At 39.1% G+C, this 20,877-nt stretch overlaps 1 protein-coding gene across 1 annotated transcript in view; it reads left to right on the forward strand.

Moving 5' to 3' along the window:
- LOC121166894 (solute carrier family 41 member 2) overlaps window positions 1–19,742 on the forward strand; it is an 82,351-nt gene extending 62,609 nt beyond the window's left edge. Inside the window, exon 10 of the mRNA XM_040996218.1 lies at window positions 17,786–19,742. Coding sequence (XP_040852152.1) covers window positions 17,786–17,971 — 186 coding nt within the window. The 3' untranslated portion in view covers window positions 17,972–19,742. The remainder of the gene's footprint in view (window positions 1–17,785) is intronic.
- Window positions 19,743–20,877: the final 1,135 nt, after the last annotated feature.

Genomic DNA, 20,877 nt, shown 5'->3' on the forward strand with positions numbered 1-20,877 from the left:
ATTACCATTGAAGTGTCACTGTTTCTGAAATCCATTATTTTGCTCATTTGATTAAAAACAAAACTCCTTTTTGTTTTACTATTAAATTTTTTCTTTTTATTCTGTGAAGCATCTCAGTGAGAAAAGAAAAAATAAAGAATTTTCTAGCTTTTGGTGCCTATTGAAGTCCAACAAAATGCTTGTTAATATAATTGACCAACAGTGTATTAAAACTGTTTCTAAATGAAATCCTAATTATTTTAGGCACTGATTGTTTAATGCAAAATTAGATTAGTAAGAATCCCACTAAGATTTTTAACAGCACCAAATCTCATGAGAGGTGGATTGCGTTGGTTTGGTTATAGTCCGTCTTTGCCCTTGACTGTGATCTGTGCTTTCCCGTGGGACAAAGAAAAATTTATCTTTTCAACAGTTCTTATGCATTATCACCTAAGCTATTCCTTCTGAAGTATCATTTCTTTACCAGTACCCTTATCTAGGCTTAGTGACTTGAATCACTTTTCAAGTCTGTATAAGTTGCAGAAATAATATTAGCAGGAGTGGGCATTAGGTACAGCATTGAGCAGACCAGTTTGGAAACCCATAACGCATATGGAGAGCCACTTCAGATTTCAGCTTCTTGCTTGTGCCCTCTCTGGAAAGCAGCAGGCGAGGGTTCAAATTTGTGTGTCATTGCCATTCTCACAGGAGACCCAGGTTGTGTTCCTGGCTCCCAACTTTGACCTGGTCCAGCCCTGGCCATTGCAGGGGGGTGGGACATAAACAGGCAGATAGACTCTCCCTTTCTCTCTCTCTTTCTTCCTTTTTAGTAAATATGGATTTTCTTTTTAGATTTTTTAATATAATAAGAAAAATTCCTTCTATTTTATAGGTCCCATTCTAAAAAGATAACCATGCTTTCCTTCTTCCTTCCCGCTGTCCCCTCTCCTTTTCTTTTCCGTTTAATTTTTGCAGTAACTTACTTTCAGTTTATTTTATATTCACAGGCCTAATGCACCACTAATCATAAAGTTCCTCAAGTAAAAACCAGGAAGACCACTGTTCCACAGGGATAATAGCAGTCACTTTATGTAGTATTTACTATGAGCCATGTACTGTTCAGGCTTCAGGCATGCTACATACGTGAACTCACTGAGTTCTCGAAACAACCCACTGAGATCAATTTTGTTATCATTTCCTGAGAAAAGACAATGACATGGAAGTTAAGTAACTTGTATAATGCTACACAGCAGAAAAGAGTTTGATTCTAGAATCTATTCTCCTAGCCACTGTGTTTCATAGTAAGTTTTGGCACAGGCATTGTGGCCACTGCCTACAATGCTGGCATCCTGTATGGGTGCCTGTTTGAGCCCTGGAGGCTCCAGTTCTGATCCTGCTCCCTGTTAATTTACCTAGGAAAGCAGTGGAAGATTGTTTGGATGCAAGGGGCTCCTGTGTCCATGTCGGAGACCCACATGAAGTTCCTGGCTCCTGGCTTCAGCCTGGCCCACTCCCAGTCATTATTCTTTGCATTTCTGGTTATACTTTTTGCCTTATTGGAGTGTTCATTCTATAGATTGTATGCCTATTGGTCAACTAGGTTCCAGTCAATAGAAAAAATAAGTCAGGAGTATTCTGAAAGAGACAGTGCTATGGAAGTTTATTATTTTGTTCTATATGAGAAGGAAGTTTTATGGTGGATAAAATGTTGCTTTGTGGAATTCACATAAGATACCATTTTAGCACAAGAGAATAGTGTTAGATAAATAAGAAGACAGCGTATTTATGGAATATCACCAGAAATTTTCTGGAACATTGGGTTCATGAAAATGGTGGTAGGTTAAAAAATTACAGGCTACAGCCCAAATATGAAGGAACTTGAAAAGCAAACAGAATTTTATTTGTCCTAAAGAATGGTGATTTTTCAACTTGTTTTTCCATTCCCAATAAACTATTGGCATAAAGTAGGCCCTTATCAAATGGTGTGGTTATGGGTTTTATTTTCATTATTATTCTAACTCAGATCCTATTCCCAGATGAGTTATGAAGGAAAGGAACTCAGCAATCAAGGTGTTTTCATAGGTTGCTTGATCTCATCCACATTCTCTTCTTTTTTTCTCTGAATTTTAATCTACCAGCTGGAAAGTGAGGATCACTTCATTCTTTCTATGTGACAGTTCTGCCTCTGTCTTGTAATTGTCTGTCTGTCTGTCAGCCTGGGTTGACAGAGAAGTAGGAAGAAAATGATAAAGGAGATATGAGAGGAGGATGTACTGTTCCAGGAGGGCGTTTTTTTCCCCTCTGCTGTAAAAATATCTAACTTCGAGAGTTGATTAATGTAGTTATCTTAAGGTAGACAGTTGGAGCAGATGAATTTTTGAGATTCCTTTTTGAGAAGCCCTGTAATGTTTGTGATACAGTGGTGTGATTATGCTACCATTGCTTGGTTTGCTGGGTCCTAACATCAAGATGCTTTCCTAAACCCTTATTTGTTTCTGTGCTATGCATGGGCTCAATGCCACGATCACACACAAGGTGATGTGATTGCTGCCTTGGAGGCACAGTGCTGGTCCCTGTGTGAGAAGGCACTGGGAGAGGGAACTGACTGCAGTCTTGTGAAGCCTCATGAAGTCAAGGAGAAGCAGGGGAGCTGAGCTCCTTCTCACCTCTTGTCCACTGTTCGGTGCTCTAGATCCTGCTGCGACTGTCGACCTCAGCTGGAGAAACTTTGTCATCATCTTAAAAAAAAAATTACAACATAGCTTAATTGAAAAGCATAAAAATTCAGGAAATTGCCAGAATAAAGTCTTGGTTGATAAGTGATCTCAGAGCATTCACTCCAAAATGTTTATTCAAATGATTCTGTGATTTTTAGAAAGAAGTATTTAGCGCCATATTACTTCTTAAATTTTAAAGCTAGGTGTCCATGTTGGTTTACCTAGTAGATATCATCTATTTTTTTTTCTATCAAGTAGGAATTTATGTTAAAGCAGAAAGTTCTTAAAGGTTTACGCATCTATTAAAAGAGCAACTTAGACATTGCTATTAGACTAGTGGTTAAAACATCCGTTAAGCACCAGCATGAGAGTGTTTTTTTTCACTACCCAGCTATAACTCCTGATTCCAGTTTTCTCAACCATGATGGCTCAAGTACTTGGGTTTCCGTCCCACACTTGGGAGACTTGGATTAAATTCCCAGCTCAGCCCAGCCAAAGTTTCTCCAGCTGAGGTGCAGGTGTTTGGAAGGTGAGCCAGTGATAAGAGCTTTCTTTCTCTCTTCGTCTCAAAGGAAGGCAAGAGAGAAGGGAGGACAAGAGGAAGGGCAGGAGGAAAGCATACTGAAAAGGCCGTCACTTAGTATCTGAAACACAGAGATAGGTAGGCAGTTGTAAGATGCCAGCCAAGATGCCTGTATCTCAGAGTGCCTGGGCTCAAGTCTTGGTTGTGGTTTCCAGTTCTAGCTTCTGCTGATGCAGACACTAAAAGACATTGGATAATGCTCAAGTGGCTGGCTCTTTGCCCCTCATGTGGGAAACCTGCATTGAATTCCTAGCTCCCCGCTCCACCCTTGGCCAGCCCCAGCTGATGTGAGCACTCAGGGAATGAACCAGTAAATGGCAGCTTTCAGTTTGTGTATGGAGGAGAGGATGTTTATTGATTGAATGAATTTAAAATGAGTCTCGTGGCTACTTGTGATTCTGGCAAAGTACATCTTGATTTTTGTTAGGAGTGGGAGGATTTATTTTATTCTCAGTTCACCTCTGTTCTTTACTCAACCAAAGCTGCAAGAGAAATGATTAGGAATTGTCAGACTTTCACCTCTGATGCTGATTGTCCTTGTGGTTGAGTTTTCCTTCGCGAAGACCTGTTTTTCAATTTAAGTGAAAATCAACATAATTCCTCTCTCTCTCTCGCTCTCATTTGTTGAAACAACTTCTAGCACAGTGTCTGTGCAAAAGTATTTGAGAGCCTGGAAAGTAAACACTAAGTAATGGTGAGACAACCGAGAGTAATTAGAAATATTTTAACAAGAGTCTAGAATGCACCTCTTTAACAAGACTTCAGATGTTTTGGCTCTAACCAAAAAACACATCTTAGTTATTCTTCAGTAGCCAAGCTACCTTTTCCCCTAGCTTAGGAGAGTGGTTTAGGTTGCCCAAAAGAAAATCCAAAGCCATTCTGTTAACTGTTGATTGTTATCTGTAACTATTTAGATTAAAGAAATTAAACTGTTCCTCCAGAGCCTAGGCTGTGTTGTTTGCTACATCTGGCAAAGTGGAGGACAGATTTTTGTTGACAACCTATATGTATCCAACTCCTGTTGGTGGGGTGGTGTCTTTAGAAATCTCTTCTATCAGTTATTACTTCCCCAGAAAGGAATGTTAATGCTATATGGTCCGCCAAGGGTCCTAGGGAGATACATCCTTCAACTGACTATGTAGAACAATTAGCCTTGCTTTGAAAAACCCCAAATCCCATATAATAAGAAAGAACTAGGTGTTGAACAAAAGATATATCCAAAAGATATATCCAATAAAGACAGAATGTTCTGATGGCTTTGGGTGAAGCCGTCTACTTTAAGCAGTCATCACTTGGAGAATCTTGAGTTAATAAATGTCGTGGAGCACCTGCTTCCAGAAGTTCTCTGTAGACTTCCTGGCTTAGGTTCTATAATGAATGTTACTTTCTAGCTCTTCTAAGGATCACTCCCATTTTTCCAGAGGTTGTTAGAGGATGGGATCAGCTCAAATTCATCTAGGGATTAAATTTCAATCATTACTTTGGCCTGACATAGTAGATATTTTTAAAGTAAATCTTTAGTCTTATTTTACTCTTGGATTGTTTTTTGGTATTTTATTATTAGCTATGTTTTTTCATTTGACTTTTGATTTCACTGAAAGCATTGACTGTGTCTTATTCCTCTGTGAATGTGCCAGCAATCTTATCACTGGAGCTTTTTCTATGCTAGATATAAATAAGTATTTGTTAAATTAGATTCAAGATATTCTGAGTGTTCTTTGATTAACAGGGCAAACACTTGGTGTAAATAACAGATCAATTGGAGAGTGGGGAGCAATTTGAAAATATTTATTTGAGAGGCAGAATGAGATTCAGAGATAGAAGAATCTTCCATTTGCTGCTTCACCAGCCAGATGTCTGCACTGACTGCGCCTGGACCATGCCAAAGCTGAGAGCTAGAAGCTAAAATCCAGGTCTGCCCTGCAAGAAAACAGAGCTCCAACTGCACAAGTCTACCTGCTGCCTTCCAGGGTGTGCACTAGCAGGAAGCCAGACTTGAGAATGGAATCAACATTCCAAATGAGGCACCCCAGTAAGGGAAGCAGGGGGCTCAACTGGAATCTAAATCATCACATCAGCCACCCACCCTGAAACTACATTTTTTAAAAAGTAGAATTCCATGCTCAGTAAGTACAAATAAAGTAGTCTGTAAATGATGACTTATATGCTATAACAATATAGGTGTTTTACGATCTTAGCCACTTAAATAGAATACTAAACTTAAAGCTATTTTTGAAAGTAAAGTTTTCATAATGAAATCACACACAGAGGGTTATAGAGTGATCTGCAACTGTTCCCAACATTTTCAGAGTGATATTTTGATTTTCACAGATGTAACGCCAAACAAAAGAAGTCAGATGTAAAAAGAAATTAAGTGCGGATATGGGCATAAAAATTAGGGGGAAAGATAAATGGAGTTTGATAAATCATTTTTTCTAACATAGTAACTTGAGATAAAGTGAATAACAGAAAATAGATTGTGGTAAATCAGGCTCATTTATTTTTCTCCCTATTTCATAAGCCACTGGTCTTAAAAACTTAGCTTATAGAATATAACTAATGTTTATGTTGATGTAATAATTAGACCATTTGTATTTACTTATTGTTATTAATCCTCTCAGCAGTCCTCTGAAAGGCATATAATCTTCCCTAATAGAGAGTGACAAAACTGAGAATATGAAAACATAAAAATCTTGCCCAAAGTCATATATACAGTTAAGTGGTAAATAAGGTGAATTTTGATTTGTATCGCCGCAAAGTTTATGTTCCATCCCCTCATGACACAATGAAAGGTGAGGGTTTGAAAACTTAGCCCAATTGGTGCTATTATTTGTTAACAGAAGGTGCTATGAGGAAGGTCCTTCCCTAGGATAGAGGTCTGCATACATTTTCTGTAACAAGGCGGACAGTAAACATTCCAGGCTCTGCAGCCCTTATGATACATGTCGCAGGTACTCAGCTTTGCCATTGCATTGTAAAAGTAGCCATAGGCTGTATGCAAATGGTGAATGTGAAAGCTTTATCTATGGCCTTCATTAATAAGAAACTGTGTTTCATATAATGCTCACATCTCTCAAAAATAATATTCTTCTCATGTGTTTATGTAAAAAAAAAAAAGAGCAAAAAGAAAGCAGAATCTTTCTTAGATTGTGACGTACAGTCAGTTTTTTCCTTCAAGAACTCATTTGGTGACTCCCCAGTGTGGGCTGTTACTGGGAAGGTTGCACACTGCTGCCCAATAGACAAAGACAAAATCTCCAACCAAAATAATCTTAAAACTCAATGTTAAGGTGTAATGTATATACAGTGGAGTATACCCACGTAGAGTAGAACTCGATGAGTTTTGGCATGCATGTATACCCATACAGCTACCTCCATCATCAACATACGGGGCACCATCTTCATTTCCAAAAGCTTTTCTCATGCTCCCTTGCAGTCTGTTTGCTTCCATCCCTGGCTCCAGGCAGCCACTGGTCTGTTCTTTGTCACTGTAAATTGTATTTCTCTATTCTAGAATTTCATACAAATAACTTTAAATATTTTACTCTTTGTTGACTCCCTCTTTTATGCAACATAATATATTTGAAACTGTAACATTACTAATTTGTTTCTTTTTTATTGTTGAGTTAGTATTCATTATAGGCATAAATTATAGTTGATTTACCCGTATACCTGCTAATGAAAATTTGGTTTATTTCCAGTTTGGGGCTGCTAGGCATGACATAAGTCTTTGTGCTCATCTATTTGATCATTTCTCTGAGAGTTCGAATTGTCCTACGTGCTGACATCACTTCTGTTGTCACTGTTTTTACAAATGGAAGCCATTCCAGTATTTGTACTGGTGATGGCATGGAGATCAAAATTTGCATTTTCCTGATGACTAATGGTAAATAAGTATCTTTTCTTGGTTTTATTGGTCATTCATGTTTGTTTTTTTTTTTTTTTTGGTCTACTTAGGGCTGTAATTTTAAAAATGGGTTGACATGAATGAGTTGTAAGATTTCTTTGTTTCCTATTTAGGATCTTTGTCAAATGCATATATTGGAACTATTTTCTCCCAGTCCCATGGTTTGCCTTTTTATCTCTTTACTATGTATTTTGAGAACAAAGATTTTAGTTTAAAAATTTATCTATTTATTTGAAAAGCAGAATGACGGGAAGAAAGAGAGAGAAAGGGAGAGTCAGAGAAAGAGAAATCCGTTTGCTGGCTGCAGTGGCTCAGGAATGGGCCAGGCAGATGCCAGTGGTCTGAAACTCCATCCAGAGCTCCACATGGATGGCAGAGGACCCACAGGCTTGCTCATCTTCCACTGCCTTCCCACGCACAGTAGCAAGCTGCCGGATTGGAAGTAAAGCTGTCAGAACTGTAACCTGTGCTCATCTGGGATGCGGGGGCTGCAGGCAGCAGCTTTAAAAGCTTCAATGAGGTTCACTTCATCAGTGTTTTAAAGACCCAGGGAGTGCTTTTTGCATCCTAAGTAATCTTAGCCTATCTCTTGACCATGAGAAGTTCCTCTTTTAAATTTTTTACAAGTTTTCTACTCTTGTCTCGTATTTGTGTGTATGACCATTTTGAGTTAATTTTTATGTGTGATATGAGGTTAAGATTGAGGTTTGTATTTCACAGTCCAGATATCCAGTTGTTCCAGCACCATTTACTAGAAAGATGATCTTTTTTCCTGTCCAATTACCTTGGCGTCCTTGGCAGAAATCAATCTACTATATCCGTGTGTGGATCTATTCCTAGACTCTATTCTGTTCCATTGATTTATATGTCTTATGGCAACTGTTGTTTTCTTTTGACTATAACATGTTCTGGATTTTTAGTTTCAACAAGAAAGCATCTATCATTCTTTCTAAAGCAAAAATGCTCTTTTTCATGTGTATCTGGGTCCACTGCTGAGTGTTTCTGTGTTCACAGATGTAGATAGACTGAATAGCCAAATTGAATGTAGGCGTTTTTGTCACTGCAGTTCCCGAGAAATCAGAACTCCCTCCCCTCCCACTCCCTGCTTTTTGGCTACTCTCAACATGGTGAGTAGCGTGCTGGCATTTTAGCAGCAGTAATTATGTCTCCAGACCCTTATGTGATGTGTGTGTAAATCCTCTGGAAATCCAAGTTGATTATATCTTGGCTTTCACACTTGTCACTGCTCATAGTTGTTTCCCAAGACGTTAATTAGATTAATTAAACATTTTCCTTGCCTTTGTACATCAGGCCCTGTTTTCTGCTTCTCTTGGCATTCTATTGCTAACCAGTGACTTTAGGTCCTTCTTCCACTGGGAGAGGATCTGTTTTTTCTTTCATATTCTTTAATTATTTCTTTGCCTTTTCCCTTTATCCCTTCCCACTAAAATGCATTCTTTTCAGGGTCTTGGTTGTTGTTTCTTTGTAAAAAAAATATTTCTTACAAATTTATTTTGAAAGTCAGAGTTACAGACAGAGAGGGACTGGACATGCAGAGAACTTTGATCCATCGGCCTACTTCCCAGATAGCCAGAAGAGCCAATGCTACGTTAGACTGAAGCCAGCATCCTGGAGCTTCATGCAGGTCTCTCTTATAGGTGACAGGGACCCATATACTTGGGACATCTTCCACTGCTTTTCCCAGACCATTGGCAGGGAGCTGGATGGGAAATGGAGCAGCCAGAACACAAACTAGCTTCCATGTGGAATGCAGTGTCACAAGCAGTGATTTTACCTACTGTGCCACAATGCTGTCTCTAGTTTTTCTTTCATATGTTGAAGACTCTCAGAGCTGTACTACTGATTGTTTTTTATTTTACCTGCAATTAAGATGTTTTTCATGTAGTTCCATTTTCTAAAACTATTAACCAATCCCTAGGGATTTTGAAATTTCTAACACTATCCTGAGACCACGTGTTACCTATGTAATTGAAGAAACAGCTCTTCACGGTGAGCGTCAAGGAAGTGGTTTCTGGTCATTGTTTTATGAGGCCTTTTAAAAAACTGATTGGTTTTTCTTCTTATTTATTTGTTTTAAGGAATAATTTGTTTTTATTTAGAAGGCAGATTCTATAGAGAGTAGAGATAGGATCTTCCATCCACTGGTTCTCTCCCTAAATGGCCTCATTAGCCAGAGCTGAGCTGACCTGAAAACAGGAGCCAGGAATTTCTTTCAGGTCTCTCATGTGGTTGCAGAGTCCCAAGGACTTTGGACAGCTTCTGGTGCTTTCCTAGGCCATAAGCAGGGAGCTGGATGGGAAGTGACACAGCTGGGACACAAACTAGTGCCCATCTGGGATGCCAGTGCCACAGGCAAAGAATTAGCCCGATGCACCATTGCACCTGTCTCAATTTGTGTTTCTTATTAAGACAACCCACTGGACACATCATTGTCAAAATTTCTTATAATCCCCACACTCAAAGACCCAATACCCACAAATATTTGGAGGCTAAATGCCACTAAAACCTAAGATTTTTTTTAGAAGATTATTTCTGAAATTAGTAATTCATTGGAAAGCCACTTAGTAAATATTTATAAATGAATGAAGATTCTTCTTCCCAGTGACTATTTTGCTGGACAGTTTGCATGGGTTTGGTATTAGTGTCAGGGCCATCTTTGGGCTGTGGGCAGAGCATGATGAAGAGCAACTGAGTCGTTCACTGAGCCCGGCCTTTGCTCGCTGCGTCTGTGTCTAGTATTCTCCAATACAAGCAATGTTTCAATAATTCTCCTTAGCATGTAGCAGAAAATTGACACACATTAATTTCTTGTAGTTATTTGTGCATGATTTTCATCATTTTTCTTTTTAAGATTGTTATTTGAAAGGCAGATGTATATGAATATATATAAAGAGAGAGAGGCATCTTCTCTGGTCTACTGATTTAGATTTCAAATGGCTACGACAGTCAAGGCTGGATCAGCCAAAGCCAGGAGTTGGGAATTTCTTCCAAGTCTCCCACGTGGGTGCAGGGACCCAACAACTTCGGCATTCTTTGGCTGCTTTCCCAGATGCATTCACAAGGAGCTGGATTTGAAATGGAGCAGCCAGGACTCAGATGGACACACATACAGAATGTTGCAGGTTGTTGCTTAAGCCATTGCGCCATAAAACAAACCTTCTTGTTTCTTCTGAAGCTAAGAGACAATTTATTTAATTAGACTAGTCCTTGATTTTTAGGTTGTCATGTTCTAATATCACGTAATTAGGTATCACTGGTTCTTTTCATTATTCCTTCAGAATGAAATGACAAAGTTAGGGAATGCCCAGTTAAAGATAATTTTAAAAGATTTCTAGTTTTAAAGATTTTTAAAGATTATATGGAATAATGATAAATTATACATTATTATACATGCTCCTCCATCTGCATTAAAAAATGTAACACTCCGTCTTCCTGCTTTTCCTCCGTCTTAGCAGGAAGCTGGATTGGAAGTAGGGCAGCCGGGACTTGAACCAGCATCCTTATGGGATGCAGGCACCCCAGGCAGTGGGTTTACAGTGCATAGCTCTATTCTGACATAGCTGTATGTGATTGTTACTTGTGCTATCCTCATGTTACTGGCATCTTTTCCTCATATTTCCCAATGTTTTTAAAAAATTGTTAAGATTTATTTGTTATTATCATTGGAAGGGCAGATATACAGAGAGAAGGCAATAGAAGAAGGAAGATATTCCATCTGCTGGTTAATTCCCTAAGTGGCCATAACAGCCAGAGCTGAACCAATCTGAAGCCAGCAGCCAGGAGCTTCTTCCAGGTCTCCTGTGCAGGTGCAGGGTTCCAAGGCTTTAGGCCATCCCTTGCTGCTGTTCTCGACTGCTTTTCCTGGCCATAAGCAGGGAGCTGGATGGGAAGTGGAGCAGCTGGGACATGAACCATTGCCCATATGAGATCCTGGTACTTTCAAGGCTAGGATTTAAATCACTAAGCTATTGTGCTGGGTCCATATTTCCCAATTCTTTATAATTTTGTGACACTTTTTATTCCTCAATGTTTATCTTTTCCTTACTTCCGTTTTCAGCTGTAATGAATGTTATTAATCTCTATTATTTACTACTTAATTTCAACAATTAAAGTTTTATTTCTAGAAATTTAAAAAATTTTTATTTAAAAAGTTTTAAAAAATATGACACAGACTGATTTTGTAAAGGACATTCTATGTCAGATTTTTTCTCTCTGAAATCCTTCTAACTCTTCTATTGTGATTTTTCCTATTAGTGTCTTATTTCCTATGTTTTATTGATTTTGAGCTCATATTTGTTAAGAACATTAATGCTCTTAATTCTTAGAATTAATTTATTTTAAAGTGATAGTCATTTCACATACAACATGTTTAATATATGTATACATTATAAAATGGCTGAATCAAGATAATTAATATATATCTGTTACTTCATAATATTTATCTGTGTGTGTGCCTAGATCTGTGTTGCAAGAGAATTTAAAATCTATTCTCTTAGCAATGATCAAATCTACAATGCACTGTTACTGACCAGGTTCTACTGCAGATCTTCTGAACTTGGTCCTTTTGTTTAGCAGAAGGTTTCTTGGCTCCAGCATCCCTGTGGCCCTAACACACCCTACCCCCGACCACCATCCAGCTGTGTTCCAGAGGTTTTTTATTTGCTCTTTTCATGCACCTTGGGTTACTACCAACCTGAGAACAATTTATAATAAATGCTCATTGGAGGTTGTCCAGACTGCAGAGCTAGTTTGACACTGGCCTGAGATTCATGTAGCAGCTTCTCGAACCATGCAGAACCACAGCCAGGTGTGTCTCCTTCCTATTCCTTTGAGGAGCAGGTTTCTTTCTTTCTTTTTGAAGAGTAATCCTCTTTAGGTTATCTGAAAAACAAAACAAAACAAAACACACAAAAAAACCAGGAAAGCCTTTTCTGGTAGACTCCCTACGTCAGGCCACATGCGTTTGTGTCCTATCTACCGTATATGCCCTGTGTTGCTGTCAGCACCGGCAGGGGATGCCTCGGTGCCTTGGACAGGGAGAAGAGACTGAGGCTCAGTGGGGCTGGCTCCCAGGGAGTCCTCCCACTGGAGCTCCTCGGAGACTTCTAGATGCTTCTGGCACTGAAGCCTGCCTTGCTCTTTGCCTACCCCATGCATGCCAGTTTGACCTCAGGATTTTTACTTTTCTGCTATCTCAGTGATGCATTTAAAAAGATAGATTTCATATTTTGCTGGACATTTTAGGTTATTACTACAGGTGAGTCCTTGGTAATGCTGCCAAAATTAGAAATTATAGTTTTATTTCCCCTCCATGTACTGCTGGTTAGCTTTTTGTACCTGCAGGTAGAAACACTGTTCTCTGGCTGCCCTTTTTCTCTGCCTGACAGAAATGACCTGCCACGAGGGAAGATAACGTGGGGTTTGGAGTTAAACCCACCTCCTTTGGACTCTGCTACTCACCAGTTATGCAGCTGGGCAAATGACTTCGTATTTCTGCATCCTAATTGCTCCTCTGAGAACAGGAATAACAGTGCTCCCCACACTGCTGGAGAAGGCAGAAGGGAATCAGATGGTAGTTTTTTTTTCTCAGAAGCACCACTCATTTTTTTCTCCCCCTACTTTACAAAAATAGTTTGGGCCAAAGAAAGGATGCAAAAGTAGACTTTGTTACTGTTGGCTGATAATGTTAAATCAGTCTTAGCAGACATTTGAATATTAGATTTTAACAAGTGTGTGTTCCAGCCTGGAGCCTGGATTGGTGGACTGGGGAAGCGTATTTTTGTATGGGTTATGAATTCAGCCTTTATGAAGTTAGGGGTTATGAAGCACTGTACTAATTTACTAATCTGGGGTTTACTTGTATCCTGTTTCTAAGCATTCCTCTCCTAAACAAATCACCTTTCTTCACTCAACACACAAGAGTGTTGTTGCCGGTCCAGGTATCACGGGTGCTGATGCTGGGGAATGTTAACTCCAGCTCCAAGAAGCAGCTGGGCTTGACAATCAATGTCATCCAAAGCAAATATAGATTCTAGTACTTTACATATTTATTTAAATTCTAAGAAGTACATTTAGAACATGCATAATTAGCTGGGGCTACAGAGTTAGGTTTTCAGAAGGCATATTTACCTAGAGAAATTACGCATATTTCATAAAAAGCAAACACCAAGTAAAAAGAACAGTCTATCTCTGGCTTGATGTTTGATGTGCTTTTCCAGTGAAAAGAATGCATTCCTTCAGTAATCATCTAGTTTTAAATTAAAACATGGTATCTTCAGAAGTATATGATGTTTATTATTAACAAATATTGTACATGGAGTTCTAAGGAAAACAGATATCTTTTTCTAATGTGCAAAAATTGAAGTTTGTAAATTGAAACAGTAAATTAAAGTTTGCTTTTTAAGTCATTACACTAACTCTAAAGTGAAACTGTACAAGGCGGGAACTTGATCCTGTGCATAGTTTGTAAATAAATACAATGAAATGGACAAAAATATGGGAGGGAGAGGGACAAGCAGGGCAAGCTGAGCCCTGTGTAGTTGGTGACAGCAGACTTCTTACCTCTCTTACTTAGAGCTGGAGAACTGTGAAGACAAGTTTGTTCATTCTAAAGTGGAACCAAAGTCCGAAGAGGTGACAGGTCACGTAGCTGACTAGTGTTAGAAACCAGAGTTTACACTTCTGTCTCACTAGCCTTTTAAATAAAGGTCATAAATTCTGAGACAACATGATAACTGATATATGACCCTGATATTGCACAGTTACCACAAAATAGGAATAGGGGTTGGTTTAGCTCTTTATATATGTTCTCTCTTTTTCATTTCTATAGCAATTTGAGAAAACCAAGGCTTAGAGACTTTCTCACTGGCTGACAGTAACATCGTTACCCAGTGGTAGAGCCATTTCAATGAAAAGCATTTGTTTCTGGTTTATCATAAGAATTTTACAGGAAGCTCAGAATAGAGAGGACACGGTTATCCCCTCCCAAGGATTTACATATTAGATCCTTAGAAGCTAGCATTCAAGATGGCCATGTTGGAAAATGTTTTTGATTACAGCACTTAGTAAGAAATATAGTTGTACTGAAACACATGCATAATTATTTAAATATGTTAATTATAGATGAAACAAGTTTTATGAAATCACTTCATAATTTTTCATTGTTTTTTTCCCATTAACTTTTGGCAATTCCACATATTTATAAATTTTGAACTCTTTTTGCACAAAAATGTACTTTTAGAATTTCATTTTCCATGGCCCTTTAGAAGTACCTGTTACCAGAAATGCCCAGTGGGTTCTTTCCTCAGCTTAGTATAGAAATAAAAAGCCGGGAATCTGTTGCAAACAGAAAAGTTTATTTGCGAAGGGACCAGGGGAGCAGGGAAGGGAGAGGAAAGGGAAAGCACCTCCGGAAAGGAAGCCGGGAGGTGGGGTGCCTCTCGAAAGAGGAGGGAGAGAGAGACACCAAAGGTTTGAGGAAGGGTCTAGGGGTTTTAAGCCTTCCTTGACCCCTCCTTGTTGGGCGGGGAACCTACAGGTGAGATGTTCCCCATTGGTGGTCTCTTAATTAGGAAATGGGTGGGCAATGCTGGTGCCGCCCACTTGAAGGTGTGGCCAAGACCTCAGCAGGCCTGGATGGTCTCAGTACCCATGTGTGCTGATACTTTCTTTTCTAGATTGTTCTGTTTTTTAATTTATTTATTTGCTGAGATTTATTTATTTGAAATTCAAAGTTACTGAGAGGGACATACACACACACATACACATCACGCACACACAGAGATCAGTATTGTATCTGTAAGGAGTTATTAGAATAGCCCACGCTGGACCCAGCGCCATTTCTTCTTACTCACAGCTCATGAAGTTCGTGCCAGTCTAGCCATCCACCAATCAGATGTAACCTGGCATTCCACCTGAGAATCCCACCCCCAATCTCCCAGCCCCTTCCCCAACCCCGCCCACTCACCAATCATCCCTAGGCATTCACCTGCAGTTGCCAATCCCCTGGGGCCTGCCCTCAATCCCTCCCAATCCCCACCCCCCACACCTGGCAGACAAAAAGGCCCCCAGGTGCGGCTCTCTCTTCTTTGCTCTTCCCCTCTCTCCTCCTTCTGGCCTCCCTTCCCCTTCCCCTTTTCCTGCCCCACTGGAATAAACCTCCTAAGATACCTCGTTGCATCTGGTGTTTTCAGCTCACAGTAAAGAACCAGGTTGTGGGAATTAGCTGCGCGTAAAATATCGTAATATCATATGAACTAGAACTAGAACTCTAACCCTTTTTAAATAACTAACAGTATCTACTGGTTCACTCCCTAGATGGACTGAGCCAAAGCCAGCAGGAGGGAGCTTCAGCTGAGTCTCCCATGTGGGTAGTAGGGATCCAAGTGCTTGGGCCATTTTCTGCTGCCTTTTCAGGCTACTGTGGGAATAATCTAGTGTCCAAATGGGGTGCCAACACTTCAGGCAGCACTTCATACGCTACACCACAACCCTGGCCCTGGTATGCCTTTTAACCTTCCTCTTGATCCCCCTAAACAGAGACTCTTGCTGCTTGAATCAGTCATCTGTGTTGCTTCTGGGTTCTATTGTTAATGTGGTTCATTTCTTCAAATGAGGAAACTTAAATTGAGAGTGGGGAGGAACTTGCCCAATGACAGTGCTGAGAATCAAATCCAGAGACTGGAAGCTTTCAAGTCCAAGAGTCTAATATTACAGAGCTTCTTCTACACCCAAAAGATTGTTCTGATATATTTCCAAAATACTTTTGCCAGTGAAACACTAAGGGAAGTTTAACCACACAGGAGACAGGAGGACTTAAGTACAACCTCTCCCTGACCAACACTGAAAGCTAACTCAGGTTTGCTCTTGTGGAGTGTTTACCTCCCAGGGTTTGGAGAAGCTGTTCTCCATGGCGAAGGTATCAGAGTTAAGACATCAGTGGGCAGGGACTTGGCCCTAGAAAAATGCTTCTCCCCCTTCAGCTGCATGACCAGGCAGTGAAACAAGACTGGCTCTGATCCTGGGCCCAGGAGCAATTTCTTCCTGCAGAAACCAAGAGTTGCCGGAACCCAGGGAGCCACAACTGGCAGGCACAGCGATGCTGTTAAAGTCTACTAGTACGGAGTGGACAGCTAGTTCAGATGCTTTGTCCCACACTGGAGTGCCTGGGTTGTGTTCCCAGCGCTGGCTCCTGACTCCAGCTTCCTGCGAATGTAAGACCTGGGAGGCAACAGCTCAGGCAGACAGGTCCCTATCACCAGCCTGGGAAACCTGGGTTGAGTTCCTGACTCTCAGCTTCGGCTCCAGTTCAGTCCCAGACATTCCTTGCATTTGGAGAGCTGGGATCTCCTAACAGCACACATTTACTGCAAGTTTAATACGTGTCAGGCACTGTGTTGTTTTGTCTGTGATGTAATCTTCACAGCATTCTCATGAGGTGTGTGCTATTACTATCCCTAATGTCCATCTGGAGAAATAGGATCGGAAAGGTTGACTTGGCTGTAGCCAGCTAATAGGTGATAGAAAAAGAACTCTTAGCCAATATCCTGTACTTGTAACCCTGTCCAACACTAGTGAACATTAACGTATACAATCCCAAGTTCCTTTCATTGTTTCAGGAATTTAAAAACTAGAGAAAGCTTTCTTATGATTTAATATTTTATTAATATAAAGAGAGCAGATTTTATATATTTCATAGATCTAATTCTAAGAAAACGACCATACTTCCCTCTCACCCTCCCTCCCCAATATTCTCACCTTCCCTCTTTTTCCCTCCGTTAATTTTTGCAACAATGTAATTTCAATTTGCTACATAATTACAGGTTTACTATAAACATCTAAAAAAATCTGCTCTTTAAATTCAAAGCCCTGCAAGATTTTACATGTATTATTCTAAAAGTATTTTGATTCTTTATTATCTGTTGCTATATCTGTATTATAATGTGGAACATAAAGGTGAAGCATGATGTACTAACAGTTTGTTAGGAAACTGCAATGCTATTAAAACAAGGATTATTGTGATTTTGGGGGAACCTAGATTAGAAGATGTATGTGAAAATTTGAAGAAAAAATTTAAGAACTACAAACATACATGCTATTTTTTTCTTTTAAAATGAAAATGTTCCTATTAATTAGTATTTTTTTTTAGCATGGCTCTTGATTTAGATACATACTATTTCTTCCAGGAATCAAAGATTTGGGCCCATGGGCACGTTTTTAACATTTTTTGAAGTTTTTATTTACTTATATGAGGAAGGGGGAGGACTCCTCCCATCCACTGTTGGCTTGCCTGATGCCTGCAGTGGCTTGACTGGGCTGGACCCACTGCAGCAGCACGGGGCTCAGTCCAGGGCTCCCACACGGGTCTGAGCCTTCATCTGCTGCCTCCTGCAGGGGACATGAGCAGGAAACTGGAATCGAAAGCAGAGCCAGTACTCAAATCCAGGCACTCCAGCAGGGATGTGGACATCCCAGCTGGCGTCCTAACTGCTAGGCCAAATATCTGTGCTGCTTGTGGCCCTGTTTGATGGACAAGCAAGTGTCCGTGTCACAGAAGTAATCTCTGATATTCTCTCCTAGGTGTTCACCTTGCTGTGGATCGCCGACTGGATGGTCCACCACTTCTGGAGGAAAGGAAAGGACCCCGATAGCTTCTCCATCCCGTATCTGACAGCGCTGGGGGATCTGCTTGGGACAGCCTTGCTGGCCTTAAGTTTTCATTTTCTTTGGCTTATTGGAGATCGAGATGGAGATGTGGGAGACTAATAAATCCTACAAATGGCTCTCAGATTGCGAAGGAGGAAAACACAAAACAACCACTTCTGGCTCTTTTTCAAACCTCTTAAATCAGTACTTTGATTTCTGCCAGGGAGGGCTTCAGTTGGCCCTGAGATTCAATTAAATGGCCTTAAGGAATTTGTGTTAAAAACAGACTGAATAGTATTTGTGGTACTTTTGGTAGAATAGATGATCATTTGACATAGATATAAAAACAAGCTCCAACTTTGAAATTAAACAGGAAAGATTTAGAATGCTGACAATGAATAATTTTGAAACCACATATATAGCAGAAATAGATTTGCTTATTGTTGAATTGACAATGCAAGTTTAGAGGAACTATCTCTGAGTGACTCACAAATGTATGTTGCTGTAAATACCAGACAAGATTTCTGGTATTTTTAATTATGCCTACTTCTGCACTCCCTGAGAATAAATTCACCATTATTTGTTCCTAAACTGATCTAAATAATCCTGACGAGCACAAGATTAACTCACTTTTGCCTGTGTCTAACATTACCCTGTGCCAATGCTAACTTAATTTCAATTCTGCAAAGTTCTTGGTAGGCTACCCTTTACTTAAGCATAAAACAATCTTGAAATAGCTTAAATAGAAATCAGTGAACCACTTTTTAATTATTGATTTGTTGAAGAAGGTGGATATTTTTCAAACAACCTTGATAGTCAAAAGCAGGAGATAACCTGAGAAGCGTTTGTAGAGACAAGATGACTTGAGGAATTATATGTGTTTTGATACAAATCTAAGTCTTGGATGATTGATAGTGAAGATGATGACACATCACTGTTGGAAAATCAGCATTATAGAGCAGGTCTTAAACACATGTCTTTGGTATGCTGTTATCATTTGGCATGAAAATTTTACCACCAACCAAAACACATCTATTACCTACTTTATACTTAACAGCTTCTTCTTATTTAAAAAAAATGTACTATTTAAAATAATTAAGTTACAAGATTTAGAATGAGCAAATGATTCATATGCCTTTTTTATATGCCCTTTTTAAGGAATCCTGCTATTTACCCTTTTCAAAGAGAAATTGGTGAGTTCCCTCACTTGTTATTCACATGTACACCTATCTGTTTGCAAAGGCTTATCTCTACATGGGACCCTAGCATATACCCTGCTCTACTTCTCTGTTATTTTTCATGAACTCTAGCTCAATGTGCTAAATATCCAGTACGTTAGTTATTCAATAAATGAGCATTTCCACACCACACGTAGCTCATTACTTAAAATGCAGTGCAATCTCTAAAAGACCTTTATATATTTAATAACTTAAACTGGCAAGGAAATAATAAAACATGCACATTAACTTTGGTTGCTACGGTTCTAGCTGTGGGTTAGTGTTATGTAAATGGTGGGTTGTAACATATTGGGAAAGTATTAAGCTCTTTAAATGGGCTATGGTTTAGAGTTATATATATTTGCTTACTTTGGGAACTTTAATTATTCCATTATTCTGCCTGATAATTAAGCTTTTAAGGCAGAGAACTGAGCTAATTATACAATTTCTCCTTTGGAGAGTTATAATGTTATATAGTAAACATTCTTATAAAAGAAAGAATGGTTAAATTTCAGTTGATGACTATTTAGTTGCAAAAATTTTTTATATTTTTAAATCCACGAGTGAGATCTTTGATTTTACTATAAAGCACTTGTAGATTGTTTACATTTGATCTGTATGACTCACAATCATCTACATTTTTTTCAGTGATTTGTTATGATTTGTTTTAGCATCAGAGTGAGTTACATCATTAAAGCGTTAAGCAACAATTGGTGCAGTACATACACGTTCAATGCATTGCATCGCTTACCACTCAAACAGCCTAGTATTCTTGTATGTGTTTCATAGCACATAAAACTGACACTCAGAGGAGTTATATTTCTGAAATGCATAGCTGCAGTGTCACCAAGTTGTGACATCCTTGGAGTCCAGTCTTCTAGGCTAGACTTCTTATAATATCCACCTGTGATCCTCCGAATTCACTGAGGGAAACCGACTGAGGAAACAAGTTTTCTAAAGGAGTACCACTATGTCTTTTAGATTTCAGGTAGGGAAACCTCCCTTGAACATGTCTTCATAGCAAGGATAACCAACTGTCAATTATTGTGTTCCTAGGAGCTAGGAAAACAAAAGAGTATTATTTTATTTTGTAAAATAGTTTCCATTTTTATAAATTAAAACTTTAGAGTAAAAAATAATACCTTATTTCACAGAATATATTATATTCATCACTGTGTATCTTGTCATTTGCCCAAAGTAACAGCAAGCATATTACGACATATCCAAGTTTTGTCCTTTCTCTTTTGCTATTCAACCTTGTGGTTACAGCAACAAAAAATCTAAAAGACATGCAAGGGAAAAGGGGGAAATTTATGCCTGATTAGGTCAGTTAATTATGAAAGGCATGTTGATTCATTTTTTAAAAGTATTTTTTGAAAGCCTTTCCATATGCATGTAACCATAAGATGAGCTCTTTTATTTGCCCACAACATAATTTATTATCAGCCCTGTTTGTAATTTACAGTATTTATTTTTATGCACCATAAAAACTCTGGCTCTATGGACTTCCTCCCTATGCTAATTTATGAGGCACTTTATTCATAGACAAATAACCTTTTTAGCACATTTTTCATTCTTGCCCACCAGCTACTTTTTTTTCTTTCAGAAATAAAATTTTGTAGGACTTGAGATAATGGAGACTTAAGCTAATGTGTCTTCTTGGAGACATCAAGAAGTTCCACACCACAGACCATCAGTGACTTAACTAAATGAGATAGAGGTTTAATCGTCTTTCAATAATTGGACTTTCTTGCTTTATTCTGTGTCTGTTGTATAGTATACCCATTTATGATGGGTTCCTGTCACCTT

The sequence above is a fragment of the Ochotona curzoniae genome, unplaced genomic scaffold (genome assembly GCF_017591425.1).
Source record: "Ochotona curzoniae isolate NIBS_2020 unplaced genomic scaffold, NIBS_Ocur_1.0 patch26, whole genome shotgun sequence".
Lineage (NCBI taxonomy): Eukaryota > Metazoa > Chordata > Mammalia > Lagomorpha > Ochotonidae > Ochotona > Ochotona curzoniae.